Here is a 23,060-nt window from a genome sequence, read left to right as displayed (position 1 = left end):
CTCAGCAACTTAGTGAGACCCTGTCTCAAAATGAAAAATAAAAAGGGCTGATGTGGCTCAGTGATAAAGCATCCCTGGGTTCAATCCCTAGTGCCAAAAAGAAAAAAAAAAAAAAAACAACTTTGTGTCATCAGGCCATGGCGGGGGCGTGGTCTAAATGACTAGAAAGAGGATCACAGGACAGGCAGGACATGAGATGTGGGAAAGGACCACCCAATCCCAGCTCCCAACCCAAACCATGTGGAAAAGCTTTTTCCCTAAAAGAGGGGGAAGGGAAAGCATGGAGGGGTTTGGGGAGTAGCTAATGCTTCCCAGGACTGACCTCTGGGCCTCCCACCCCATCCCCCCACCGACCAGTTTCCTCTCCAGGACCAGGGTGAGGCTCCATGCTCTGTCCATTACTACTTCCTCAGGCAAAGCTCAGGGTGTTTTGAAAGTGGGGTCTTCAGTGACCCAGCAGGAGGACAGGGAGGAAGGTGGGGCCAGGGAATAGATTCACAACGTGTTCATTCAAGTATCTTTACTGAGTCTGTGACAAGAGAAGGTGAACAATCACTAGTTTTCTGGGTTCCCAGAACACTTGGGTCCTGGCTGAGGAGGGACAGACACGCAGGGGGAGGTGCCCAGAGCCATCAGCTTATCGCGCAGGAGCCTTTCTCCCTGAAGGGATTCTTGTCCTCAGGGACGCCTTTGAGAAGAGGGTCGTTCCCTGCCTGGGCCTCCACATAATCCTTGATATCTTTTCCTGTCTTGGAAATCTGTGAGGACACAAAATATGATCATACCCCGTGTTTATTTCTCAGGATCCGTGACTTGGTCAGTCCCAGGGAAACAGGCTTCTGGGCAAGGTAGGGATGGAGGCCAAAAAGGAGAAAGGTGAAAGGGCCAGGTAGGTAGGAGGCCTTGACCTTCTGGGATGCTTGGCCAGGCCCAGTTAGAGACAGACCTGGACACACACAGGGCTCCATGGTCATTTCTCCTGTGCCCAGGGGACTGTGGCACCTTTCCCAAGGATCAAATCCAGCCTCCTTTCACATCTTACCCTAGCCCAGAGGCACTTCCTGGTTCCTTTGCTACCCAGGAAAGACCCCACTATCCCCTTATCGTCACTTCCTCCTTCATATCACAGATCCATCCACAACAGGAAGTAACAGAGAAAAGGAGAGGAGGGAGGGAAGAGGAGGCTCACCGGAACTCTTGTGTTCTTCACTTCTTTCTTTAGCTGTTCCACTTCCATCTTCAGTAGCTCCTTTTCACTGAGATCTTGCGCCATTTTGCCCTAAAGAGACCTGGCCCTGGAAAGAGTTCAGCAATCAGGATTATGGATCCCATCAGCTCTTCCAACTCCCTCCATACCTCAACTTTTATCCTCTCCCCTGCAGCATCCCTCAGGTCAGGTCATTGTTAGATATGTCTTCATTCCATCCCTCTACCCACTGCCCAATCATGAGTGTAGGGTCAGGAGGAGAGGAAGCCCTCAGTCTGATAGGGGAAGCACAATCTTTGCTTTTGCATAAGGACCTGTCTAAGAAGAAAACAGAGAAAGAAGAAAAAATGAGTTTCTTTCAGCAAGGAAGATTTGGGAAGCTATCTACTTCTGTTCCACAAAATGATTCAGGTAGACATTTTTTGTTGTCTCCAGTCCTGGCAGGGGACAGTACAGCCTAGTGTTAGGAGCAGGGGCCCAGCTCTGCTGCTTCCTCACTGCATGCCTAAGGCAAGACATTCAATCTCCCTGAATCTTAGTTTCCCCATCTGTGAAACAGGTATTATAATAATAGTACCTACCTCACAGGATTGTTGTGAGAAGTAGAAAAATAATGCATATGGAAGGGCACAGTGGCACACGCCTTGAATCCCAGTGACTTGGGAAACTGAGGCAGGAGGATCACAAGTTTGTGTCTAGCCCTGGCAATTTAGGGTGACCCTGTCTCACAAAAATAAAAATAAAAAATACAAAGGGCTGGGATCAGGGTATAGCATCCCTGGAGATCCAGTCTCAAGGAAGAAAAAAAAAAAGGGAGGAGGAAGAGGAGAAGAAGGAGAAGGAACTAATGCATATAAAATATTTAACACACTGGCTGGCACACAATGAACATAACACATTTCTCCTTATTATTATCACTGATAACAATGTCATTATTATCATCACTGCAGGGTAATCCAAAAGACCTGCCTGGTGCCTAACCTCGATCATACTAAGTCTAGATCCCCGCCCAGTAAGACCTCAACCCCCTCACCTGCCGAGAAGAGCACCCCAAGTCACTTCTCCAAGACCCAGACAAGATGGTGTTTGAGCCTCCTAGCTCTTCATCAGCTGAAAATCTTTGGATAAAGCAGATGGTCTGGAAACCCAAATCTCTGATGCCTAAGCTGATCATAGGCTCAGGTTCTAAGCCCATCCACCGCCTGAGCCTCTAAGACTGCTGCACCAGCGCAGAGAGGCTGACATTCTGCCCATAGAGTAGGGAACAGAAGCCACCTTCAGTGTGTGCCTCTGGGCTTTGTCCTTGACACTCTGCATCAGCCCCACCCCTCTAGTGATCCTCAGCCTTCTCCGACTCCAGCTCCCTGCCCCCAGCCCTAGCTCCCCCTGCCTGATGTCCCCCACCTCTGAGCTGCTTCCAGGCTCTTCTTGCCCAGGGGACAAGTCCCAGACCAGCTCCTGACTCCCCTCATCTGGAAGCCTTTGTGTCCTCCTTTGACTCCCCACAATTTCACCTTGCAGGGGCTCCTGGCTCGCTCTTCATTCATTCATTCCATAAAAATTTCTCGTTTACAATACTGTGCCGCTTAGGCCTGGGGGCGATGGCCACCCTACTGCCCATGTCCTTGCTTCCTGGCCTGAGCCCTAGGTGTGGGTCTCCCTTATCTACTGTAGTCCTTGATAAGGGGCCCACATCCTGGTCTTTCTCCTGGTATCCTCCCAGCACATGCCGCTGGTTGACACCTGTCAAATGCAAGAGACTCTCTCAAGGAGAAGGTGTTAAGGAACCAATGCATTCTCCTCTTGTTCTCTGCCTTGGGGCTGACAGACTGGGGGTGAGAGGGGCAGGTCCATGCCCACTCCAGGACCCAAGACCCACGTGCAGTTGTGAACCCTAAGAATTTTTTTTTTGGGGGGGTACTAGGAATTGAACCAAGGGGCACTTTACCACTGAACTACATCCCCGGCAGGATCTCATTATGTTGCTTAGGGCCTTGCTAAATTGCTGAGGCTGGCTTTGAACTTGCAATCCTCTGAATCACTGGAATTACAGGCGTGTGCCACCACGCCCCACCAAACACTGAGAATTAGACAGAATCCCAGAATTCACCAACTTCTCCTCTCTTGTTTACTTTTTTGTGGTGTTGGGGATGAAACCCAGGGCTTCACATGTGGTAGGCGAACACACTACCACTGAGCTACATCCCCAGCCCTCAGCTCCCCTGTAAAGACATGACCTGGATGGAGCCCGTGGCTCTAGAGGGAGGCTCCATGCTCTGTCCATTACTACTGCCCCCAACCCACAAGTTAACCTGGAACTTTAACTTCGTGTTGTCTCAAATCGAAATCCTTCCTGTTGTCTGATTTCTGAGTCCCTCACACCAGATGTCACACTCAGTCAGTTTCATCTTGTTCAACCTCCATCAGACACAGAGTCTCTATAGCAAAACTTTATCTCACCTGACCCTTCGCAGGCTTGGTAACACTTCTCCAGGAGCTTCTGCCTGTGTCTTCCTAGTGTCTAACCCTGATTTCTCTTGCTGCTGCATGGGTTGTTATTCATTGTCACTGTCCACAGTCCCCACCCCACCCCCAGTATGACTGATCTCCATATCGTATCCACCCTCCACTCCCCTGTCCTTTGGTGACTCATCCCAGGGCTTCCCAAGGAAGCCCCCACCCTCTGCCCTTTCCTCCCCTCTTCCATGAGTGGAAAATCCACACCCCCATAGCAGACCAGCCCCCTTCCTCCTCAGTCTCCCACCCCATCCCCCCACCGACCAGTTTCCTCTCCAGGACCAGGGAGCAATCACAGCCTCCTGGACCTTGGCTTCCTCTTCTGGGTGGGATTGGGGGCTGGGCCCCCAAACAGGCCCCCCTGGCTTCCCCCTTCCTCTGGGCTGGGGACAGAGAGGCACAGGCTCAGGGAGCAGGGACTGACTTCCTCTTGTCCCGGAATGAGCTTGCCTGCCCTTTGCGAGCAGGTTTGGGTCTCTCACGCAGAGGAAACCAAAAGCAGTAAGAGGGAGGGCAGACAGAGCGACCAATCAAGGGCAGGGTGAGGCTCAAAACCAGCGGGCTCCCTGGGGAGCCCCACCGAGGCTGGGGGCAATGGCGGAGCTGCAGCAGCTACAAGAGTTTGAGATCCCCACGGGCCGGGAGGCTCTGAGAGGCAACCACAGCGCCTTGCTGCGGGTGGCTGACTACTGCGAGGACAACTATGTACAGGTAGGTGGAGTGGGCACAGGCCAGGACGACGGGCCCTCAGGGCCCTTGCAGCCCAGCTTCAGGGGCCATGGCAGCCATCTGACAGGTGCTTGTTCTGGGCCTTGACTTCCACTCCAGGCTTTGGCCTCAGCCCAGGCCCCAAAGCTCAGCTACTCAAGTGACAACTGGGCCCCTTCTCCTGGGAGAGCCTCAGAGGTCTGGGACGTCCTGTTCTTGGGCCAGACCCCAGACTCATGTCTCTCAGAACCCCTGCTCCAGAGGCCCAAAGACCCTTTCCTTCTGGTACATTCCATTTCAGTCTGGCTCTAGATGAGATGTCAGAAGACCTTCCCGGACGCTGTAGTGAACTTAAGACAGACTAGGGAAGGGAATTTGTTCCTTGATATTTGAGAGTGGAGAAAAGTCAGAGCAGGCTCACCCAAAGAGAAGGGGGCTGATGAAGACCAAGGGGGTTACGACATGGCTGCTGGGAGCAGGTCCCAGGCAAGGCGAGGAGAGTGGCATTGTAGAAATGTCTTTTTTAAATTGCGTGGTTGTCTCAGGACAGACAAAATAGATTCCTGAATCTTGAAGAGGGGCAGAGGAACCAAATGACTGAACACTTCTGTGTTTTCATTTACCCTCACAACTGCCTCCGGAGAAAATTATTAAAATTCCTATTTTACGAAACTGAAAACAGCAGCTTGAGGAGGTGAGGTGACTTGTCCAAGGTCACCAGCTCTGAAACTGCTGAGCGGAGCATCAGCCCTGGCCTCCCTGACTTTCCATGCCAATATCTTTCCTCTTCGTCCTTCTGCCTCCCTGTCATGTCCTCTGATTAATTTTATGGCTTTTTTTGTTTGTTTGTTTGTTTGTGGTGGTTGTTGTACAGGGAATTGAACCCAGGGGTGCTTAACCACTGAGCCCCATCCCCAGCCCTATTTTGTATTTTATTTAGAGACAGGGTCTCACTGAGTTGCTTAGGGCCTTGCTAAATTGCTGAGGCTGGCTTTGAACTCAAGATCCTCCTGCCTCCGCCTCCCCAGCCACTGGGATTACAGGTAGCTTTTCTCTGTTACCTTAAGACTGAATGGCTATGCCTGTTACCTCTTGGGCAAAACTTTACTTTTCTAGTTGCCCCAGGGCCTCCTGGCATAATAAGAGAGTTGGGGTGGGGACGGAGCAAACCTGAGCTGAAAATACTCTAAGCCAAGTCTGTGTAGGTGCTGACTGATCAGCCTGTAATGAGATGGAACATGGATCACTAAACAGCTCTGTTCTCCTGGCACTAAAAACTATGCTTATATGGACAAGGATAAAAACATCCCTTTCCATTTTCTTCAATAACTTCTACACCATGTGAAGTTCTTCCAGATGGGTTCTTTCTTGTTTGCACATACAGGGCACACTCAGGATTTGAGGTCACAAAGACCTGAGTCCAATTTCTACCTCTGCCACCTGCCAATCACAGGACCTGGGGCAAATTCCCCCTCAGAGTCTTATACCTTGACTTTTTAACTGTATTAGAGCGTTTAGCTCAGTGCCCACTGCTTAAGAAGGGCAGGAAAAATAGCAGTTATTCTCATCACTGTTATTATTGACCTTTAGAAGGATGAAAGGTACCCATGAATAAAAAAACTCCATTCTATTGAGATGACACAGCCCTTGCGAAAACACTTCAGGCCGGGCACGGTGGCACATGCCTATAATCCCAGTGATTTAGGAGGCTGAGGCAGGAGGATTGTAAATTCAAAGCTAGCCTCATCAATTAAGGGAGGCCCTAAGCAATTTAGAGAGAGCCTGTCTCAAAATAAAAATAAAAATAAAAAGGGCTGGGGATGTGGCTCCGTGGTTAAGTGCTTCTGGGTTCAGTCCCTGGTACAAAAACAAAACAAAAACCACTCCAGATACTGGGAGCCCTGGCCCCTCAGAATCCCTGGACTCTTGCTTTCTTCATGCAGAGCACTAACTACTAGAGATGCAACCAGTTACCTTTTCTGGCCTCATTCCTGGCCCCTTCTTCTCCACCTCAACCTCTCTCTTCCCACTCCAACCATGGTGACAGGAAATTCATGGGAAATGGGAGAAAGCCGACTGGGGTCAACTGCAGAGTTCTCAGTCAGGGTTGATTGACTTTACAAACAGAGTAATTTGCATGGTGAACGACCTGGAGGCCCTGATGATGGGTTCCTGACCCTTGTTCCTCCAGCCCTAACTTTGGACTAAGACCAGAGCTGGGGGTCAGAAAGTGTCCAGGCTTAAGGCACACAGAGCTGGGCTCACACACTTTTCCTGTTTGGGCTGACATTTTCACATGCCAGTCTGGGGAGGGAACTGTCCAGAAGAAGAGTTAAGAAATTTGGGTGGAGACCCAGGAGTAGTTAGTTTCATTCTGGGCTTGTTTCCTCACTTACTGAGGGAAGATCTTGAGCTTGAACAAGACCTGCTGCCCTTTCTGGTTTAACATCCTGAGTTGATTTCTTTGCCTATTCAAAGTCTTTTGGTGACATATGCTGATGAGATGTAAATTTAGTTACATATGTGGATTAGATGTAAATTGGCATGCAAAGGAGCATCATTTTCCTGCTGTTGGAGCAGAAAGGCAGGGAGGAGAGGACCAGAATGAGGGCTTCCCAGAAGGTTCTGGGAGTCAGCCAGGTTTCTCTCAGGACTCTGAAAATGTCTAGGTCTGTTCCCCACTAACAGGTCCGGAGCAGCATCTGAGAGCTGAAGCAAGGAGACCCCAAGGGTGGCCTTTCCTGTCAGTGCAGGGCCCTGCCCCCCGGGGAAGGTACAGGGTAGAGTCAACAAGCTCAGGACCCCATGGGAGATGCCGAAGTTGCCAGAGGAAGCAAAAGACCAGAGAAGTTTTGCCCCTGCCTGATCTGGGACTGACAAAAGATGTCTTTTGTGTTTAGCCACCTTCTGCTCATCCCTCCTCTACTGACTGGCAGTGTGACCCTCAACAGTGCCCCACACAGTGTCTGACAGGTGGCCAGCAAGCGTTTGGGCTCCTACAAATGCATATTTATTAAGTATCTGTTGCCAGGTGTGATGGCAAATGCCTATAATCCCAGCAGCTTGGGAGGCTGAGGCAGGAGGATCATGAGTTCAAAGCCAGCCTCAGTGGCTTAGTGAGGCCTTAAGCAACTTAGCAAGACCCTGTCTCTATATAAAATATAAAAAAGGCTGTGGATGTGGCTCAGTGGTTAATTGCCCCTGAATTCAATCCCTGGTACAAAAATAAATAAATAATAAAACACCACACATATTAAATATCTCCTGTGTGTTGGGCACTCTTCCAGACCCAGACAAACTCCCTACACTCATAGCACTTACATTTGGGGGAGAGGAATAGATAATATAGAGGTAAATAAGCAAATTATATTTATTTATTTATTTGGGAGGTACCCAGATTGAACTCAGGGGCATTCAACCACTGAGCCACATCCCAGTTCTATTTTGTATTTTATTTAGAGACAGGGTCTCACTGAGTTGCTAAGCACCTTGCTTTTTCTGAGGCTTGCTTTGAACTCTCAATCCCCCTGCCTCAGCCTCCTAAGCTGCTGGGATTACAGGCGTGCTCCACCACACCCCATAACAAATAATATCTGATAGTGCTGAATGCTGTGAAGAACAGGGAAAATGTGATAGTCAATAGAGAGAAAGTGTCTCTGAGGTGAAACCAATTAACAAGGATTCTAAGGAGTACAGAAAATGCAATGGCCCTGAGGTAGAACTGATCTAGCTTGTCCAGGAACAGAACCCCGGTGGCCAGTTCCTGGAGCTAGATGCAAGGGAGTAAGTGAGAAAGGGGAGTGGTAGAGGAGAGGATGAAGAAAAAGGCAGGAGCCAGACCTGGAGGTGCTGTCTACAGGTCTTGGTCAGAAGTTTGGATTTTATTCTCAGCATATTAGGAAGCTATTAGAGGAATGAATGAATGAATGAATGAGGTCACTCCATTCTGGGTTACAGTTTTCTTACCTGAGTTCCCAAGCACCAAACCACAGACTGGGGCTCAACAAGGAGCATAGAGCCACTTGAGGAGGATTCAGGTACAGATTCCTTGGTCTTGCTCTTAAGAGAATTTCAGTTTAAAGGTAAGGGGGTGGAGGATGAGGTTGGGTGGCTTTTTTTTTTTTTTTTTTTGTACAAGGGATTGAACCCAGGGGAGTTAACCACTGAGCCACATCCCCAGCCCTTGTTTATTTATTTATTTAAGACAGGGTCTCACTAAGTTGCTTGGGGCTTTACTAAATTGCTGAGGCTGACCTGGAACCTGCAATCTTCCTGTGATTGCCTTTTAAATTTAAGGATATCTCCTCCAGCCAGTATGCATTCCTTTTTCTTTTTTTCTATTCACCTCCCAACCTCTGAGGGACATTTATCGCTGAAGTCCTCAGGGAGGCAGCAGGGTCATCTCAGCTCCATCCTCAGCTTGATTACTGGAGGAAGGCTATCTTTCTCTGCCCCCATACCCATTCCACAAGGAGGTATGCCCCGAGTCCCTCTTCCTACATCATTCCTCTGGAAGCCACTTCAACATCTAAGGGTTGCCACTTTCTCCCAATTCTGCTCCTGTCTTCTCTATATCATCTCCCACTCCATCCCACCCAACCAAAGACCCAATGGAATGTGCTGGACTCAGGCCAGGACTGTCTGTTTTTCAGGCCACAGACAAGCGGAAAGCACTAGAGGAGACCATGGCCTTCACCACCCAGGCACTGGCCAGTGTGGCCTACCAGGTGGGCAACCTGGCTGGGCACACTCTGCGAATGCTGGACCTGCAGGGAGTTGCCCTGCGACAGGTGGAAGCCCGCGTGAGCACCCTGGGCCAGGTAAGTGTATGGAAGACATTTCGGATCAACCCCCGGCTCTTCAGCCCCACTCAGACATTTTCTGCAGCAAAAGTTCCTTCCTGCCTTCCTTCATGTCCCAGTGCCCAATTTGACTGCAGAAGGTTGGCACTTTCTAAGCTTTGGGAGGCTCCTTATCTCTAGCTAGGTCACAGTGGTGGGCTTTGCTGAATTCCCTGAAGGCAAAGCATTTTCTTTCTCTGGATGCTACCCTTGACATCAGAAAGCAATGCCTGCCAATCACAGTACAGGCGAGACACAAATGGACACTGTTTTTATCTAAATACAGGCAGTAACTTAATAAATATCCTAGACTCAAGCGCTTGCTTGGCAAAGGTCATCTTTAGCCCTGGAGGCACTGCCACCACTGTCAATCCCCAAGCCTTTCTAGCATGTACACCCTCCTCCTTCCTTCCCGGGACCTTGAGCAAGGGCACTGTCCCAAACAGCTTGTGCACAAATCCAGTCGTACCTTGGACCTGGCCTTGCATCCCTCTCATGGTCAGTGCATGGGGTATGTCTTTTCCTCTCAGCCTGGCAGACCACAGTTCCCACCCTCTCAGAGATGTAGGCTTCTCTATGGAACATTCTAAGGGGAAGTTAATTCACTTATTTGTCCCCAAAGAGGAGAGCCTATCCAGCCAGGATTCTCTGCCAATTCCACATTATCTCCCTGTGCTCCGAGGCCAGCCCTGTCCTTCAGTCCCTTCCCAGCATCCCCAGGGATGTTGTGTTTCTCTCTTCCTCCCTTCCTGCTCAGCTAATAATAACCCTCATTCTCTTCCACCAGGAAGTTGCTCCAAAGTGACTCCATCCTCCCGTGCTACTCTTTTCCTAATTACTGTGTGGCCTTGGGCACAAAACTCACTCTTCCTCCGGGCCTCAGTGCCTCTCGGGATTCCCTGCTCCCACCCCAATGTCTCTAGCCTCTTCCTCCCTTAAAGTGAAGGATGCTGGACACAGACTGCCCCCCCCCCCACTGTCACCTCAAACCCTGTCACGCAGATGGTGAACATGCATATGGAGAAGGTGGCCCGAAGGGAGATCGGCACCTTAGCCACTGTCCAGAGGCTGTCCCCTGGCCAGAAAGTCATCGCTCCTGAGAGCCTACCCCCCCTCACGCCCTACTGCAGGAGACCTCTCAACTTTGGCTGCCTGGATGACATTGGCCATGGAATCAAGGTAGAAAAGGAGCCCCCCTTCCCACAACCTGCACTGTCCTGACTCAAGGCTCCTTTCTCTCTAGGACCCCAGTTCTTGTCCATGTTCTTGGTTTACCCTGCAATCGCTCTTTCCCCACTCCCTGCAGCCACACCCTGAGTCCTCTCCTCTTCCCCAAATCTTGTAATTCTCCCTTGACCCTCTCCTCCCTAACTGACCTTTACCCTGTACTCAGATGATCTGCTGAGAGATCCTGATCACCTCCCTCCACGCCTGGCCCCTCGTTGGTGCTGGGTGTGTGTGTGTGAAGGGGAAGAGGGGGAAGGGAGGGTGTCAGAGTGTGCATGAGAACAGCTCCCCAACCACATGAGAACAGCGACTTCCTCTGTCTGGGGGTTTGAGGTTACTGAACTGAGCAGTCACCCCAGAGCTGCTGGTGGTGGGAAGGAGCAGGATGCAGCCACATAGCAGGAACATGGTGAAGAGAGGGGTGCTTTCCTTTCAGCTTATCTCTTTCTGAAGGGTAGGAGAACACACACACACACACACACACACACTCACACACCTTTTGTCAATTCCTGTCTCCACACTTCATCACTCCAGACTAGATTACAAGCTTTTCTGTGTCTAAATGACCCCCATAACATCCCTAATATATAGCTCTCCCAAAAGGGGAATCCGTCACCAGTTCTCTGCACCAGTAAGTTATTTCTGTTGTCTAAATTTCTCTCGCCCCACCTCACTCTATTTTGGTGGTTCCGGGGATCAAACCCAGGGCACTGAGTTACAGCCCAGCCCCTCCACTTATTCTTTATTCTTCAAGTTCCCTTTGTCTTATTCCTAGTGAAGAACAGCAAACAGAGAACCTAGTTCCTCATGTGCTCACTCTTGACAAAATTCCAATTACAAAAGTGCCCTCTTGTAATGGTTCACACCCTGACATTTGCACACTACCTTCTAAGTGTCGCGGGTCCTGCTCCTCTGTCTTGTACTCTGAGAAGTCACTTCCATAGTTCTATGAAAATGACAGGTGAGACCCTTCTGAGAATGCCCTGTCCACTTCTCAGCTCATGTTGGGGTTGAGATCTAATCAAAGTTAAGAACCACCAAGGCACCCCAGCTCCCCCGGCTCTGGGATGGTTTGGGGGAAGGGTGAAGCTGAGGGGCCCACTCAGTCACTGTGGCTATGCAGAGGAAGTGGCCCTCCGACGTCAGTCAGAAACTCCGACTGCTGGTCAGTAGGGCCTGTGGCAGACTTGAGGCCCTGGGGACCGGGCAATGACAGGAGGCAAGTGGAGATGTGGGTAGGGCAGGAGAGGAGCTGGGAAGTGGAAGAGGGAACTTGCCGAGGCCCCGCTCTCCCTCCCACTTCTCGTCCGCCCCTCCACCCCCCTCCTCCGCGAGGAGGATGGGGATTGCGGCCCCACACCCCAGATGCCAGCCCTACCCGCCTTCCTGGCAGGACCTGAGCACGCAGCTGTCACGGACTGGGACCCTGTCTCGAAAGAGCATCAAGGCGCCTGCAACACCTGCCTCCACCACGCTGGGGTGAGGCTCCTATCGCTTCCTAACCAGCCCCGGGCTGCAGCGCGCGGTCCCGAAACCACTCCCCCGCCCCCGCCTGGCGCCCCGCTGCTCTTGGTGCTGTGCTTGACGCCCGGCGTCCAACCACCCCTCCGTCAGCATCCCCTCCTCCTCGAACCGAGCCTTGCCGGCCAAGAAATGTTCCCCCTTATGCTACCCCCTCCCCAGGAGACCACCCCGGATCCCGGAGCCCGTGCAGCTCCCAGTGGTGCCTGATGGCAAACTCTCGGCCGCCTCCTCCGCCTCTTCCCTGACCTCCGCCGGGTGAGCCCCACAATCGAGCCCGAGAGGGTGGTGGGTGGGCTGTGGATATAAGGTCCCCGGCCCGTCATCACGGTGACCATGAGGTTGGGGGGAATCACAGAGGCGAAGTTAGGAAGCAGGGTTTCGGATGGGGGGAGCGGGGCCTATTGGGGTCCGTCTTACAGAAAGTGTCCCAACCCGGCTTTCTCTGGGCTTCAGCAGCGCCGAAGGTGTCGGTGGGGTCCCTCAGTCCAAGGGACAGGCTCCCCCAACTCCACCTCCTCCACCCGCCGCCGCCGCCGCCGAGGTGTTTCTGCCGCCCCCTCCACTCGAGGAGCTGTCCCCGCCCCCACCAGGTAAGGAGCCCCGCCCTTCCCGGTGTCGCTGTCCCGAGGTCTCTGTCACACCTCTGCACCCGGTAGCTCTTGGCTGTCACCCTGCGAGCTTCTGCGAGCGCTGCGTGGCTGTTACACCGACCCGAGCGAAAGGCGGCAGTGCGAGTGAACTAAGAACTGGCACCTACTTAACACCAGGCCCCATGTTCAAAGCTTCTCTCCCATCTTCTCATTTCAACTTAACCCGAGAGAATCTTCACACTCTTATTTAACAGGCGAAAAAGCTGTGACTCCGATGTAAGGGGATCTGACTAGTGCCACCTAGTTAAATGGCAAAGTCTTACTACTCTAAACTGCTCGATCTTTCAGCGTGTTTTGAGCACCTTCTACATGCTATAGAAATATGGGAGGATGGGTGCGCCCTGGAGGGAGATAGCATGAAATGGATAGATCTTGGGCCTCCTCTGGAGCAGCGGCTTCCGGAGGCAGCCCTTGCTTTCCCTCCCTGTCACAGAGCTGCCCCTGCCCCTGGACCTGCCCCCTCCTCCGCCTCTGGAAGTAGAGGACCTGGGGCTGCCACCTCCACCCCCGCCAGGCTTTGGATCGGATGAACCCAGCTGGGTCCCTGAGGCATACTTGGAAAAAGGTACCTGAGTCCTAGAACGGAGGGGCACCAGATCCTGCGGCCCTCTTTTGCCCTGACCCCCATTCTCCCACCCCAAAGGCATTCTCCCCTCCCTCTGCAAAGGTATGAACTTGTTATCCGTCCCCCCTCCGGTGATGATTGGATAGGAAGCAGCTGGTCTAGCATTGAATACTAAGCTGGGGAGGGGGCCTGAAAGCTCGGAAGGCACTCCTACTCCCTGCAGCCTTCTCTCCCAGTTGCTCCCCTAGAGTCCAGTGTTTGGCCCCTCCATCTCTATGCAGGAGGGGGCAGGAGGCACAACTCATGCACCCTTTCATCCTGCCCTGCAGTGGTGACACTGTACCCATACACCCGCCAGAAGGACAACGAGCTCTCCTTCTCTGAGGGCACGGTCATCTGCGTCACCCGCCGCTACTCCGATGGCTGGTGCGAGGGCGTCTGCTCGGAGGGGACTGGATTCTTCCCAGGGAATTATGTGGAGCCCAGCAGCTGACAGCTCAGGGATCTCCCTGTACCCACCCAGGGTCTGCAGGGAGCAGGTGTCTTGAGCCCCAGAACAAAGCCTGCTCCAGTCAAGCTCTGGATTAGGCCACCTCTTAGTCTGTGAGCTGTGTTGTTTCTTTCCCCTTATTGTCGCGGGGGGAGAGGTCCTAGGGACAGAGAGAGGATACCCAGAGACTTACTGCAAGTGAAAAAGAACTGGAAGTCAAAGAATCTGGTGATGTTGTCCACAGAGGACCCCTAATCCATGCAGAGTGGGGTCTCCAGCTGCAAGTACCAACTTTGAATAAAACTGATGACCTGATGACTGCCCTGCAGGGCTAGAGGACCAGAGGGGAGGGACTGAAAGGCACTCAATTCTAAGGCTCCTGCTGTAGCCCTGCAGAATGCCCCAGTAGCAGTGCCTTTCCACCTCCTCAGTCCTCATTAGTCCTCATTAGTGTTCCTTCCACCAGACCACCAAGTCTTTGGCAGTGAGTGTCTGGGTCTTTAGACCCTTGCTCGTGCTTCCCTCCCGGTCTCTGTGTGTGTGTGTGTGTATGTGAGCGCGCACTCAGCCTTGGTTCCTCAATTTGAATAGCGGGGACAACCTCCCTCACTTAAGAGAGGCTGAGAGCAAACAACATCTCATTTTCAACCCTCAGACGGCGGCGCAGTAGAGATCTCAGTCACTTTGTCCCCCTTCACCTCCTTTATAGTTCTCAAACACCAGAGGGAGAAGGGGCTTGGGTTTCCCTGGCTCTGCTTAAAAACATCATGGCTTCCTGTTCCATATGGAAGGAGGGGGACGTGGAGGACGACTTTGGTGGAGTCCCTGGGCTCTTGATGCATAGAGGAGGCTGGGATGCAAGGAGACACCTTCGCAAGCAGTGAAGTCCCTGGCAGGCGTTAACCTGAGGTGGACGGTGTGCTACCTCACTCCACCACTAGGAGGCGACTATCCTGCTGGCTTTTTTTTTTTCCTTTTTTCTTTTTTACCGTATAGAGGTGCTGACCGGGTAGGAGGGGGGGCGGCAAGGTGTTGCGAGCACAGAAATAGTGAGATTTCCGGGGCTGAAGCAAGATCCAGGAGGCCTGGAGCTGTCAGCAGAGAGGATCATCTGTCTCCACGGAGAGTCCGGTGCCCCGAGGAATTTGGAATCCTGGGTCCCCCTTGAGGAAAGACTGGGGGAAGGGGAGGTTACGCAGCCCGAGGCAGCAGTTAAAGCAGTGGGAGGTGTTCCTTTTCTTATCTGTCAAGAAGCCCCCACCTCCCAGTTCAGAGCACAGGGTTTTGGAAACACTGCTATCTTTCAAAAGGTATGCACGCCACTCCCCCAAGGACCAGACTCCAGAATTAAACGGTTTGCTGCAGGGGACAGCAGCCGATCTGGGTTAACTGCATAGTTAAGGACCATTCAGAACTCCTCTCCCGGCCCCCAAATGAACGAAATTCCAGAAATTTCCGGAGGGACATAGCAAAGCCAAAGGGGAAAGGGAGTAGTAAAACTAGGTTTGTCTTTCCCAGTTTCCCCTCCCCGCCCTTCCTCCCCGCTCTTGCCCCGGGCGCCCCCTCTAGCGGCAGTGCTCAGCACGTCTTCAGCACCTGTTGCAGATGGAGGCGCACTTCGGTGGCCGTTTCCCAGGGCACCACGCTGGCACGGAAGGAGCTGGGTTCGGCCTTCTGTGCCTCCTGAATGAGGCGGTGCATGGGGTAGCCGCGGCGCGGGAAGGCCACATCACCGCCCGCCAGCAGCCCCATGGGGCAGAAATCATTCGCACCGTCGCCCACGTAGAAGAGGCGCTCGAAGTGCACACCATCGTGGGCCCGCTCGCGCAGGTAGTCGCTGAGCACCTTGTGCTTGCACATGTTGGCTGGGCAGCGCGTGCAGCTATGCGTGTGGAAGGGCCGCAGCGCCAGCAGTCCCTGAGCGTCAGGCCCAGATGGGTTGCTGAGGATGCGGCGGAACAGGCTGTGGTGGCCGGCGGCGCGCAGAGCGCTCTCCACACCAAAGGTGTTGGCATCCGAGATGAGAATAACCTCGAAGCAGGAGCCCTGCTTGGCCACAAACTGCAGCAAGTCTCCCATACCCGGAGACAGGGGGATGGCCTCGTAGATAGCGCTTAGGTCCCGAGGCCGCACGCCCTGCTCACCCAGGTACTTGAAGACGCGCTGCATGTATTCGTTGTAGAACCCCTCGCGGTAGGTGGCTCGCAGGCTCTCGGGCAGCCGCTGGCCCGGCGCAGCGCGCACGATGGAGTCGTCGCTGTTTTCGTCCACAATGGTCTCGTCGAAGTCGAAGGTCAAAAGGAAGCGCGGTGTGCCTTGAGCAGCCATCCCGCTGTCCTGGGAGCAGGAGGGAGGGGAGCAGGAGGAGGAAGAAGGGACAAGCAAGAGGGGGCGCGGCGGGAGCCGGCCAGGGAGAGGCTGGTTAGCGGGCCACGGCCAAAGGCGCTGGCACGTCCAAGACCTGAGGAGGACCCAAGGCTGGTTAAGCTCTGAGGAGTACACAAAGCTGACCCCCACCCAGCCTTCCCCGCCCACCCTCTTGTGCCTTAGTTAGCCATACTAGGATTCACACCCAGGGGACCATCCTAGCCCTGAAGGGTTTCTTTGGTTCCTGTTTCTGCTAATCTCACCCAGGGTCACTGGATGAGGTTTGCAAGGGTCAATTTAGAAAAGTAGCTTCCTAGGGATTGTCCCTTTGGGAGGTTCCTGGACAAGAATGATTTAGAGAATTCCAGTGGCCCTTGTGGTTGGTATGGAAAAAAGGGGGGTGAAAGGAATAGATCCTCCTTTCTCAACACAAGCAGAGTTGGGGGACAGGGGGACTACCCATGCACCCCGCTGGAGTAACCTCCTTATTTTCCTTTTGGTCCTTGTAGGATCAATGGCTTATGGGACTGTGATGGACAATAAGGAGCCAGGCTCCAGGGAAGGTTCTTTGGGCATCCTCCTAGGCAGGTAGCTATGGAGTGCCAGGCCTCAGGGTTAGGTGCCTGGGCCTCTGCACTGGCCAGAGAACTGGATTGGGCCCTTGGAATTACCAAGTAGGTAGACTGACCACATAAGACCCAGGGGGGTTCTCTGGGAGCTGCTTCCAGACAGATGGCTCTGGATAGGGGTCCAGGGATGAGACAGAGCTTCTCCAGGGATTTTAGAGCCCTGTGCTGACAGCTGATCACTAATCACTTGCCAATTCCCTGGGAGGAACGTGTCAGCAGGTGGGGTTTCTGCCAGAGTCCGAAGCAAGCGGGCAGCAGGAGAAGCAGTGGGGCTTGGGAAGGTAGAAGCCTCCCTCGCCAGGCCACGGCATACCTGGGAGACAGGTAAGGGAGAGGAAAGAGAGCAGCAGTGGCTGAAAAGGCAGAGGAGGAGGGGGCAGGTAGTGGGCACGTGAGGGGAGGACTAGGAGGAAGTCATGCTAGTGGAATGTGGAGACAGACTGCTTAACAGGAAGACAGAGAGGGGTGTCCAGGAAGTGAGACCTTGGGCCAGTCATGTTAAGGAGGGATGGTGGTGGTGGTGATGTGTGTGTGGACAGCATGGGAAAGGATGGGGGCAAAGGGGAAGTGTCAGGGCACAAAGAAAGGCAAGCAAATGAAGACAGCGAGAGCCCTCGATGGCATGTCGCTGCCACCTTGTTTGCCAGCAGCAGCTAAGTGTGAGGGACAGCATGAATGGATCCTGTACAGCTTCAGAATACCCACCACATTGCCTTCCCTCACCCCACCTCCCACCCCAATTCATCTCGATGGAGTCTGGTTTCTTCCTTCCCCTCTCTCTAATCTGCCTGGTATGTTGATGGCCTGGCAGACCTTGTAGAACAAAAGCCTAAACTCCTCATTTTAACCTGGTTACTCGCCTCCCTGACAGAATGGTCCCTTTGACCTCATCCCTAGAGTCATCCTCTGCTGTCACCAACATCCATCTGGGAGTCTCAGCCCAGGATCCCTGGAGCTGAGGATGTAAGGTATCCCACACCTGGGATAGAAGCTTTCAGGGATTAGTGGAGCCCAGATGGAGGTGAGAGCAAGCCTGAAAGGGGCTGGATAGGGCTCCTCCCACTCCACAGTGGGAAAATGTGGGCTGAAGCCCCATCCCAGAGGGATCCACTTACCCTAGTCAGGCATCGGAGGCCAGCAACTGGAAGACACCCACTCATCATCACCGCCTCTAGGGACTCTGTTGGCCTCCAGCTGTTCTGCAGAGCTCCTGACAATCAAAAAGTCCATTTACTGGGCCCAGTCAGCTGGCTTTGCTTCCACCACTGCTGCCCACTTGGCCCTGTTCTCTTGCTGAGCCCCAGTAGCCACTCCCAGGATCTCAGCAAAAGCAAGCCCTTAAATGGGCACAGCATTTACAGATGTACCTTGGTTATTACAGATGTACCTCTTACAGTCCCCTAGCATGCCAGAGAGGCCACAGATGGCGTTATATTAGAGACCAACACAACTGATTTGCCACTGTGAGTGGCAGTGGCATCTCAAAACCATATTTCAGAGTCCAGAGTCCAGTTCTCCAGTGTGATCACTGCCCCCTACACATGTAGGGTCATACATCATAGTTTACAAACCACTTTTACTCATTCTCTTACTACTCAGTCTGGTGAGATCAGCAGATAAAGGTTCAGAGGTTGACTTACTTGCCCAAGGCCATGCTGTTTACATAGGGTAGAGTATGGTTCATGAACCCTTGGCCATAGCTTTATCTTCTCTGTGCCCTCAAAAGGTAAGGGGCCTCCAGACACCATGGCACATGCCTGTAATCCCAGCAATTTGGGAGGCTGAGGCAACAGGATCACAAGTTCAAAACAAGCCTGGGAAATTTAGCGAGACCCTGTCTCAAAATAAATAAGGACTGGGGATTTAGTTCAATAGAAGAGTACTTACCCAGCATATGCCAAAATCTGGGTTCAATCCCAGTAACACACACACACACACACACAAGTAGAATATAAAAATAGAAAAGGATGGGGAAATAGCTCAGTGTAAAGCATCCCTGGATTCAATCCCCAGTACCACACCAAAATAATACAATGATGTGGAAAGGCCAGTGATCAGCATTTATTGTATCAAAACTGGGGGCGCTGACACCCCTGGGTTCTACAAGTGATCTGGAAATGGTCTCTCTAGTGCTCTCAGAGGTCTGGGATCCAGCAGATAGGACAGGAGTCAGGTTGAAATCTCTGCTGGATTTTGCTGCATGCCTTTGGGGACCAGCTTTGGCCTCTTTGAGGCCTACACCGATGCAGCTACAAAGAACACCACATAGAGCTGCCAGCTCCTCCCTGCTCCCATAACCCCTTCCATCCAAGGGTTGAGTGAGAGACCAGAGAGAGGCATGTCGGACAACTGGAAAGCTACTAAGAGCCAAGAGACTAGACCAGGAGCAAAGATCTGACTGCTTGCTGCCCTCTGCTGGTGACAATGGATGACACTGTAAATGCCTCTGACTTTGTCAAGGTGACACTCTCCCCTGACCATCCCAGGGGAGCAGGGAGAAGCTGCTGGCCTCTACAGAGACTGGGTCATACAGGGACAGAACATAGGCTCTACGACTTTCCATCTCATAGCATGCCCTGCCCACCCATCCCCTGACCACGCGTGCATTACCATTTCAGTGAGGAGAGGATATGGGTTTAAACTTTCCCCCAATAACTTTTAATTGGGAATAGGGAGAGGGCTCAAAGCTGAATGGTGCAGTTGGCAAAGAGTGTGATAGGTTGAGAAAGGAGACACGGGTTAAGAAGAAAGTGAGAGGGAGGAAGACATGGGGGGCAAGGGAATGGCAGGCTGGTGGGAGGGTTTCCCCAGTCAGAATCCTGGGTGATATTACAAGTCTGCTGGGTCTAGATGAGTCAAGGAGAAAGGTCAGAGGATGCCACTCCCATTGCAAAAGCAAACATGGATAGGCACGTGTCAGGCACACAGAGAAGCAAAGGAAAGATAGGAAGACGATGGGGTGGCCAGAGAGAGTGACAGAGACCAACTTCCATCCCACAGAAAAGGGTCTCACCACTTTGTCCGTGTATCCTTTCTTTTTTGGAATATTCTTATTCCTTTTTTAAACCAGGGATTGAACACAAGGGTGCTCTACCACTGAGCTACATCCTTTACCCCTTTTTCTTTTGAGACGGGGTCTGGTTAAGTTGCCCAGGCTGGCCTTGAACTTGTGATCCTCCAGGCAGCCTTGAGTTGCTGGGATTACAAATATGCAACACCACGCCTGGCTTGGTATATCCTTCTGATCTTTAATTATGTTCAAAACTTCTCATTTCTCATAATAAAAGGCATAGCTACATTTTTTCATCTAATAGTATTTAGGGAAATCAGTTAAACACTTGTTTGGTAGATTGCCCTTGATTCTTTTCATCTTCAAAGCAGAAAGCCAAGCATCTTCCCTGGAGACTGAATAGTCCATGCTGTGACACCCCCACCCCACCCAAAGCAATTAGAGGGGCCTTCCCCAGTTAGAATCTGGCTCCTGTAAATTCCAAAAGCTCACTCACCTCTCGCAGCTTTGTCCTGAGTGATCAAATCCTTGTGGTCACCAAGAGGGTCTCCAAAAGAGGTCAGGATCTCTAAGTTTCTCTCTCAGGCTAGAGCAGGGAGAAGAGAGTAGGGTTTCTGGGAGTGGCAGGGAGTCCATTTCTAGTCCCATGTAAGATTAGTGCCTGACTCCTTGATTTATCTGGGATCATAGGTTCCTGCCAGCTTCCTCCTATCTTTGACTCAAAGATTAAATCTATGTGAAGAGAGTGGAAGAGTTCCTGGGAATGGGGAAGAAAAAGGACCCTCTTTGAAATTGGGCCCTAAACTTGAAATTCCCCCTTCTAGTGGGTAGATGAAGTCCTCAGGAAAAATTTTGGGGAGCCTGGCACTGTGTGGCTCAGGCCTGTAATCCCAGCAGTTTGGGAAGCTGAGGCAGGAGGATTGGGAGTTCAAAGCCAGCCTCAGTAACAGCGAGTTGCCAAAGCAACTCATTGAGACCCTGTCTCTAAATAAATATAAAATAGGGATGGGGATCTGGCTCAGAGGTGGAGTGCCTCTGAGTTCAATCCCTGGTACCAAAAAAAAAGTTTTGGGGCAGTTTTGCAAAGGGCAAACACAGGATGGGAATGGGGTTGAGGACTCCTGAAATCCCACTGTACCAAGCCCTCTCTGTCCCAAAACAAGTCTCATATCACTAGAAATCAGAGTTAACATTTTAAAGCTGGAATTCCCTCCCTCCCCCACACAGCACCCCCAACTTCACCACCTTTCTTGTTCACCAACCCCCAACAGCAGCTAGGAAAAACAGGCCCAGAGAGGTCAAGCTAACATCACCCATGGGGAGGGGGCGATCACACAGCATCAGAATCAGGATTAGAACTCAGGGGTCTCTGAGCCTCCTGGGAAAACTGCAGCTGGAGCTTCTCCTATGGCCCTGGAGGCTCCCTTAGGCTCTGAGCTCCCCGTCCTGATAGTTTCTGGGCAATGATCGTGCATTGGTGCCAGTGAGAATCTGAGACTAGGAGTCACCTCTGGGCTCTCTCCCCGCCTGGGTGGACAAGCTGAGAGGAGATCCTCACTGGGTAGGGGTAGAGAGGTGGCAGCTGCGGTGGGGTGGGGGGAGATATTTTTAGAGGTGACTGGAAAGCAGGCACTCTGGCACACCCCCAGCTGGCGGGCGCTTCGCTTTAATGCGGGCGGGGGGTGCGCGGCTTGGGGAGAGGGCGACAGGGAGCAAGAGGGCACCAATTCCATGGCTTTGCCAGAGCTGGAAAGAAGGGACACGGGGGCACCAAGTTCTTGGGGGCGTAAGAGGACTCTTTCCTCTGCTCCAGGGACTCCCCCACCGCCACGGGCGTGAGCGAGCGCCCTGAAACTCCACACAGCCCCCACCCTACACTGGGACCCCAGCCCTCCCCACCTCGCGGAGCCCAGCACTCACGTGGGAACAGTGGCGGCAGAACTCTGTCCTGGCAGAGTTTGAAGTGTAAGGAGTGGGGAGGGGGTCTAGGTAAGGTATTTAGGCGCAGGATGGAGTAAGCGGTGCTTACGGGAATTGGAAGGGGACGCGGTGTCTTATCCACCCCCGGATTTCTTGGCTTCGGCTCACGAGTCCCTCCAGTCCAGAGGGACCGTGGATGATGTGCGTCTGAGCCGTCCCCTCCACTTGACCCCCATCCCCCCGGGCCGCCGCCGCGTCCCCTTTAAATGCCCGGGAGCGGGAGCCCGAGCCGCTGCCGGCGCTGCGGCTGCTGCAGCACCGGGACCCACCGCAGTCCCCGCACGTCACAAGCGACTGTCCAATCACAGTGGCGCCGGCGCACATCAAAGGGGCGGGCCGCCCGCAGACCACGCCTCCCGGCTCTCCCGGAGGCTGTACGGGCCAGAGCGAAGGTGGGATTGGGCCCAGGGGCAAGGGTGGGAGGTTGGAGATGGGGCGCGTCCCATCTGAAGCTCACTGGTGGGGGACACCCTCCTTAGAGTGGCCGCGGGCCTAAGCCAAAGTCCAGATCCACTCGCTTAGCAGTGCAGGGCGGTGGGCTTTCTCCGCCTCCGCCTCCAGGGCTCTGCTTTCTGGGATTTTCAGAAATTCACCTCCCCCTCCAGCCTATTCCGCACACTGTCCCTAAACCTGGCCTGAGGCCCCGCTTGACCCTGCCTGGGAAAGCAGTTCCCCTTCCACGTGCGCCTAGCTTGGTGTCATCTGCCCTCTAGGCGGAGTCGCGATGCCCGGCTCCACCCCTGGGGACCCTCTTCCCAGGTTATGGGTTCCGAGGGATTACCGCGGGTGGGATTCTGTCACTCCCCTACCTCGTAAACACTGATTTAGGGGCTGAACAGTTTGTCCCTTTGCAAACGGTACTGTACATTTTAAAAATGCACTTTCTCCTCAGCTTCCTCGGAGTCCGCTCCCAACCACACCCCTCCTCCTCCGGTTTTGGCCACTCCGCCTTCTGGTGAAGGGACGGAGAGGAGATGAGGATTAGAGAGGAAAGAGGTGCAAGTTGTATTTCCCGAGAACATGATATGAACCAGGCTAGATGGCCGCGTATGTCACTGAATATTCACAACACCCAGGAGAAATGATTTGCCCAAGAGTTCAAACCCAGGGACACCTGACTCCATTGGGTCCCAAAAGGAGTGTGGGCGTGAGCATGTAGGCGTCCCAGGTCCGGATTCTAACTTCAGTCCTTCCTAAATCTTTCCCTGCCTGCTTCACTCTTGGAAAAACCAGATGTAAAAGCTGATGAATCTGGAAGTCCTAGCGGGAATGAGAGTCAGCAAGGAATCGCCCCGTCTCTGTACTCAGGCCTGGGGCTTCAGTAATAAACGAGACAGATTGGCCT

At 52.9% G+C, this 23,060-nt stretch overlaps 3 protein-coding genes across 18 annotated transcripts; 1 reads left to right on the top strand and 2 right to left on the bottom strand.

Annotated features, from left to right (window-relative positions):
- Positions 1-505: 505 nt before the first annotated feature.
- On the bottom strand, positions 506-12,553 carry Gngt2 (G protein subunit gamma transducin 2). 12 transcript variants are annotated; one of them, XM_046420481.2, is made up of 6 exons: positions 12,442-12,545; positions 11,386-11,446; positions 8,399-8,491; positions 2,241-2,325; positions 1,190-1,295; positions 506-758 (listed from the first exon to the last, which is right to left on the bottom strand). In XM_046420481.2, exons 5-6 carry the CDS (start codon positions 1,271-1,273, stop codon positions 633-635), a joined length of 210 nt encoding a protein of 69 aa, XP_046276437.1. In that variant the 5' UTR covers positions 1,274-1,295; positions 2,241-2,325; positions 8,399-8,491; positions 11,386-11,446; positions 12,442-12,545; the 3' UTR covers positions 506-632. The 12 variants fall into 12 exon arrangements, with proteins under 12 accessions (XP_046276437.1, XP_046276443.1, XP_058427516.1 ...); XM_046420487.2 differs by lacking the exon at positions 2,241-2,325; XM_058571533.1 differs by lacking the exon at positions 11,386-11,446 and having other exon boundaries at positions 12,442-12,534.
- On the top strand, positions 4,304-14,044 carry Abi3 (ABI family member 3). Of its 2 annotated transcripts, none has more exons than XM_046420478.2 (8): positions 4,304-4,435; positions 9,085-9,252; positions 10,276-10,452; positions 11,894-11,979; positions 12,184-12,279; positions 12,481-12,614; positions 13,108-13,239; positions 13,569-14,044. In XM_046420478.2, the coding sequence occupies exons 1-8, from the start codon at positions 4,319-4,321 to the stop codon at positions 13,730-13,732; spliced, it is 1,074 nt and encodes a 357-aa protein (XP_046276434.1). In that variant the 5' UTR covers positions 4,304-4,318; the 3' UTR covers positions 13,733-14,044. The 2 variants fall into 2 exon arrangements, with proteins under 2 accessions (XP_046276434.1, XP_046276433.1); XM_046420477.2 differs by having other exon boundaries at positions 12,478-12,614.
- A 1,032-nt stretch (positions 14,045-15,076) lies between these two features.
- Positions 15,077-21,975, bottom strand: Phospho1 (phosphoethanolamine/phosphocholine phosphatase 1). 4 transcript variants are annotated; one of them, XM_046420474.2, is made up of 5 exons: positions 21,656-21,975; positions 20,232-20,321; positions 17,841-17,935; positions 16,785-17,038; positions 15,077-16,190 (listed from the first exon to the last, which is right to left on the bottom strand). In XM_046420474.2, exons 3-5 carry the CDS (start codon positions 17,886-17,888, stop codon positions 15,308-15,310), a joined length of 1,185 nt encoding a protein of 394 aa, XP_046276430.1. In that variant the 5' UTR covers positions 17,889-17,935; positions 20,232-20,321; positions 21,656-21,975; the 3' UTR covers positions 15,077-15,307. The 4 variants fall into 4 exon arrangements, with proteins under 4 accessions (XP_046276430.1, XP_046276429.1, XP_046276431.1 ...); XM_046420473.2 differs by having other exon boundaries at positions 21,765-21,975; XM_046420475.2 differs by lacking the exon at positions 21,656-21,975 and adding an exon at positions 21,244-21,306.
- Positions 21,976-23,060: the final 1,085 nt, after the last annotated feature.

This window comes from Marmota monax, unplaced genomic scaffold, assembly GCF_021218885.2.
Source record: "Marmota monax isolate L192 unplaced genomic scaffold, Marmota_monax_Labrador192_F-V1.1 WCK01_AAM20220418_F8-fsc00064, whole genome shotgun sequence".
NCBI classification, from domain to species: domain Eukaryota; kingdom Metazoa; phylum Chordata; class Mammalia; order Rodentia; family Sciuridae; genus Marmota; species Marmota monax.
The sequence above is the reverse complement of the archived record's forward strand: the minus strand, read 5'-3'. Positions and strand labels throughout refer to the sequence as shown.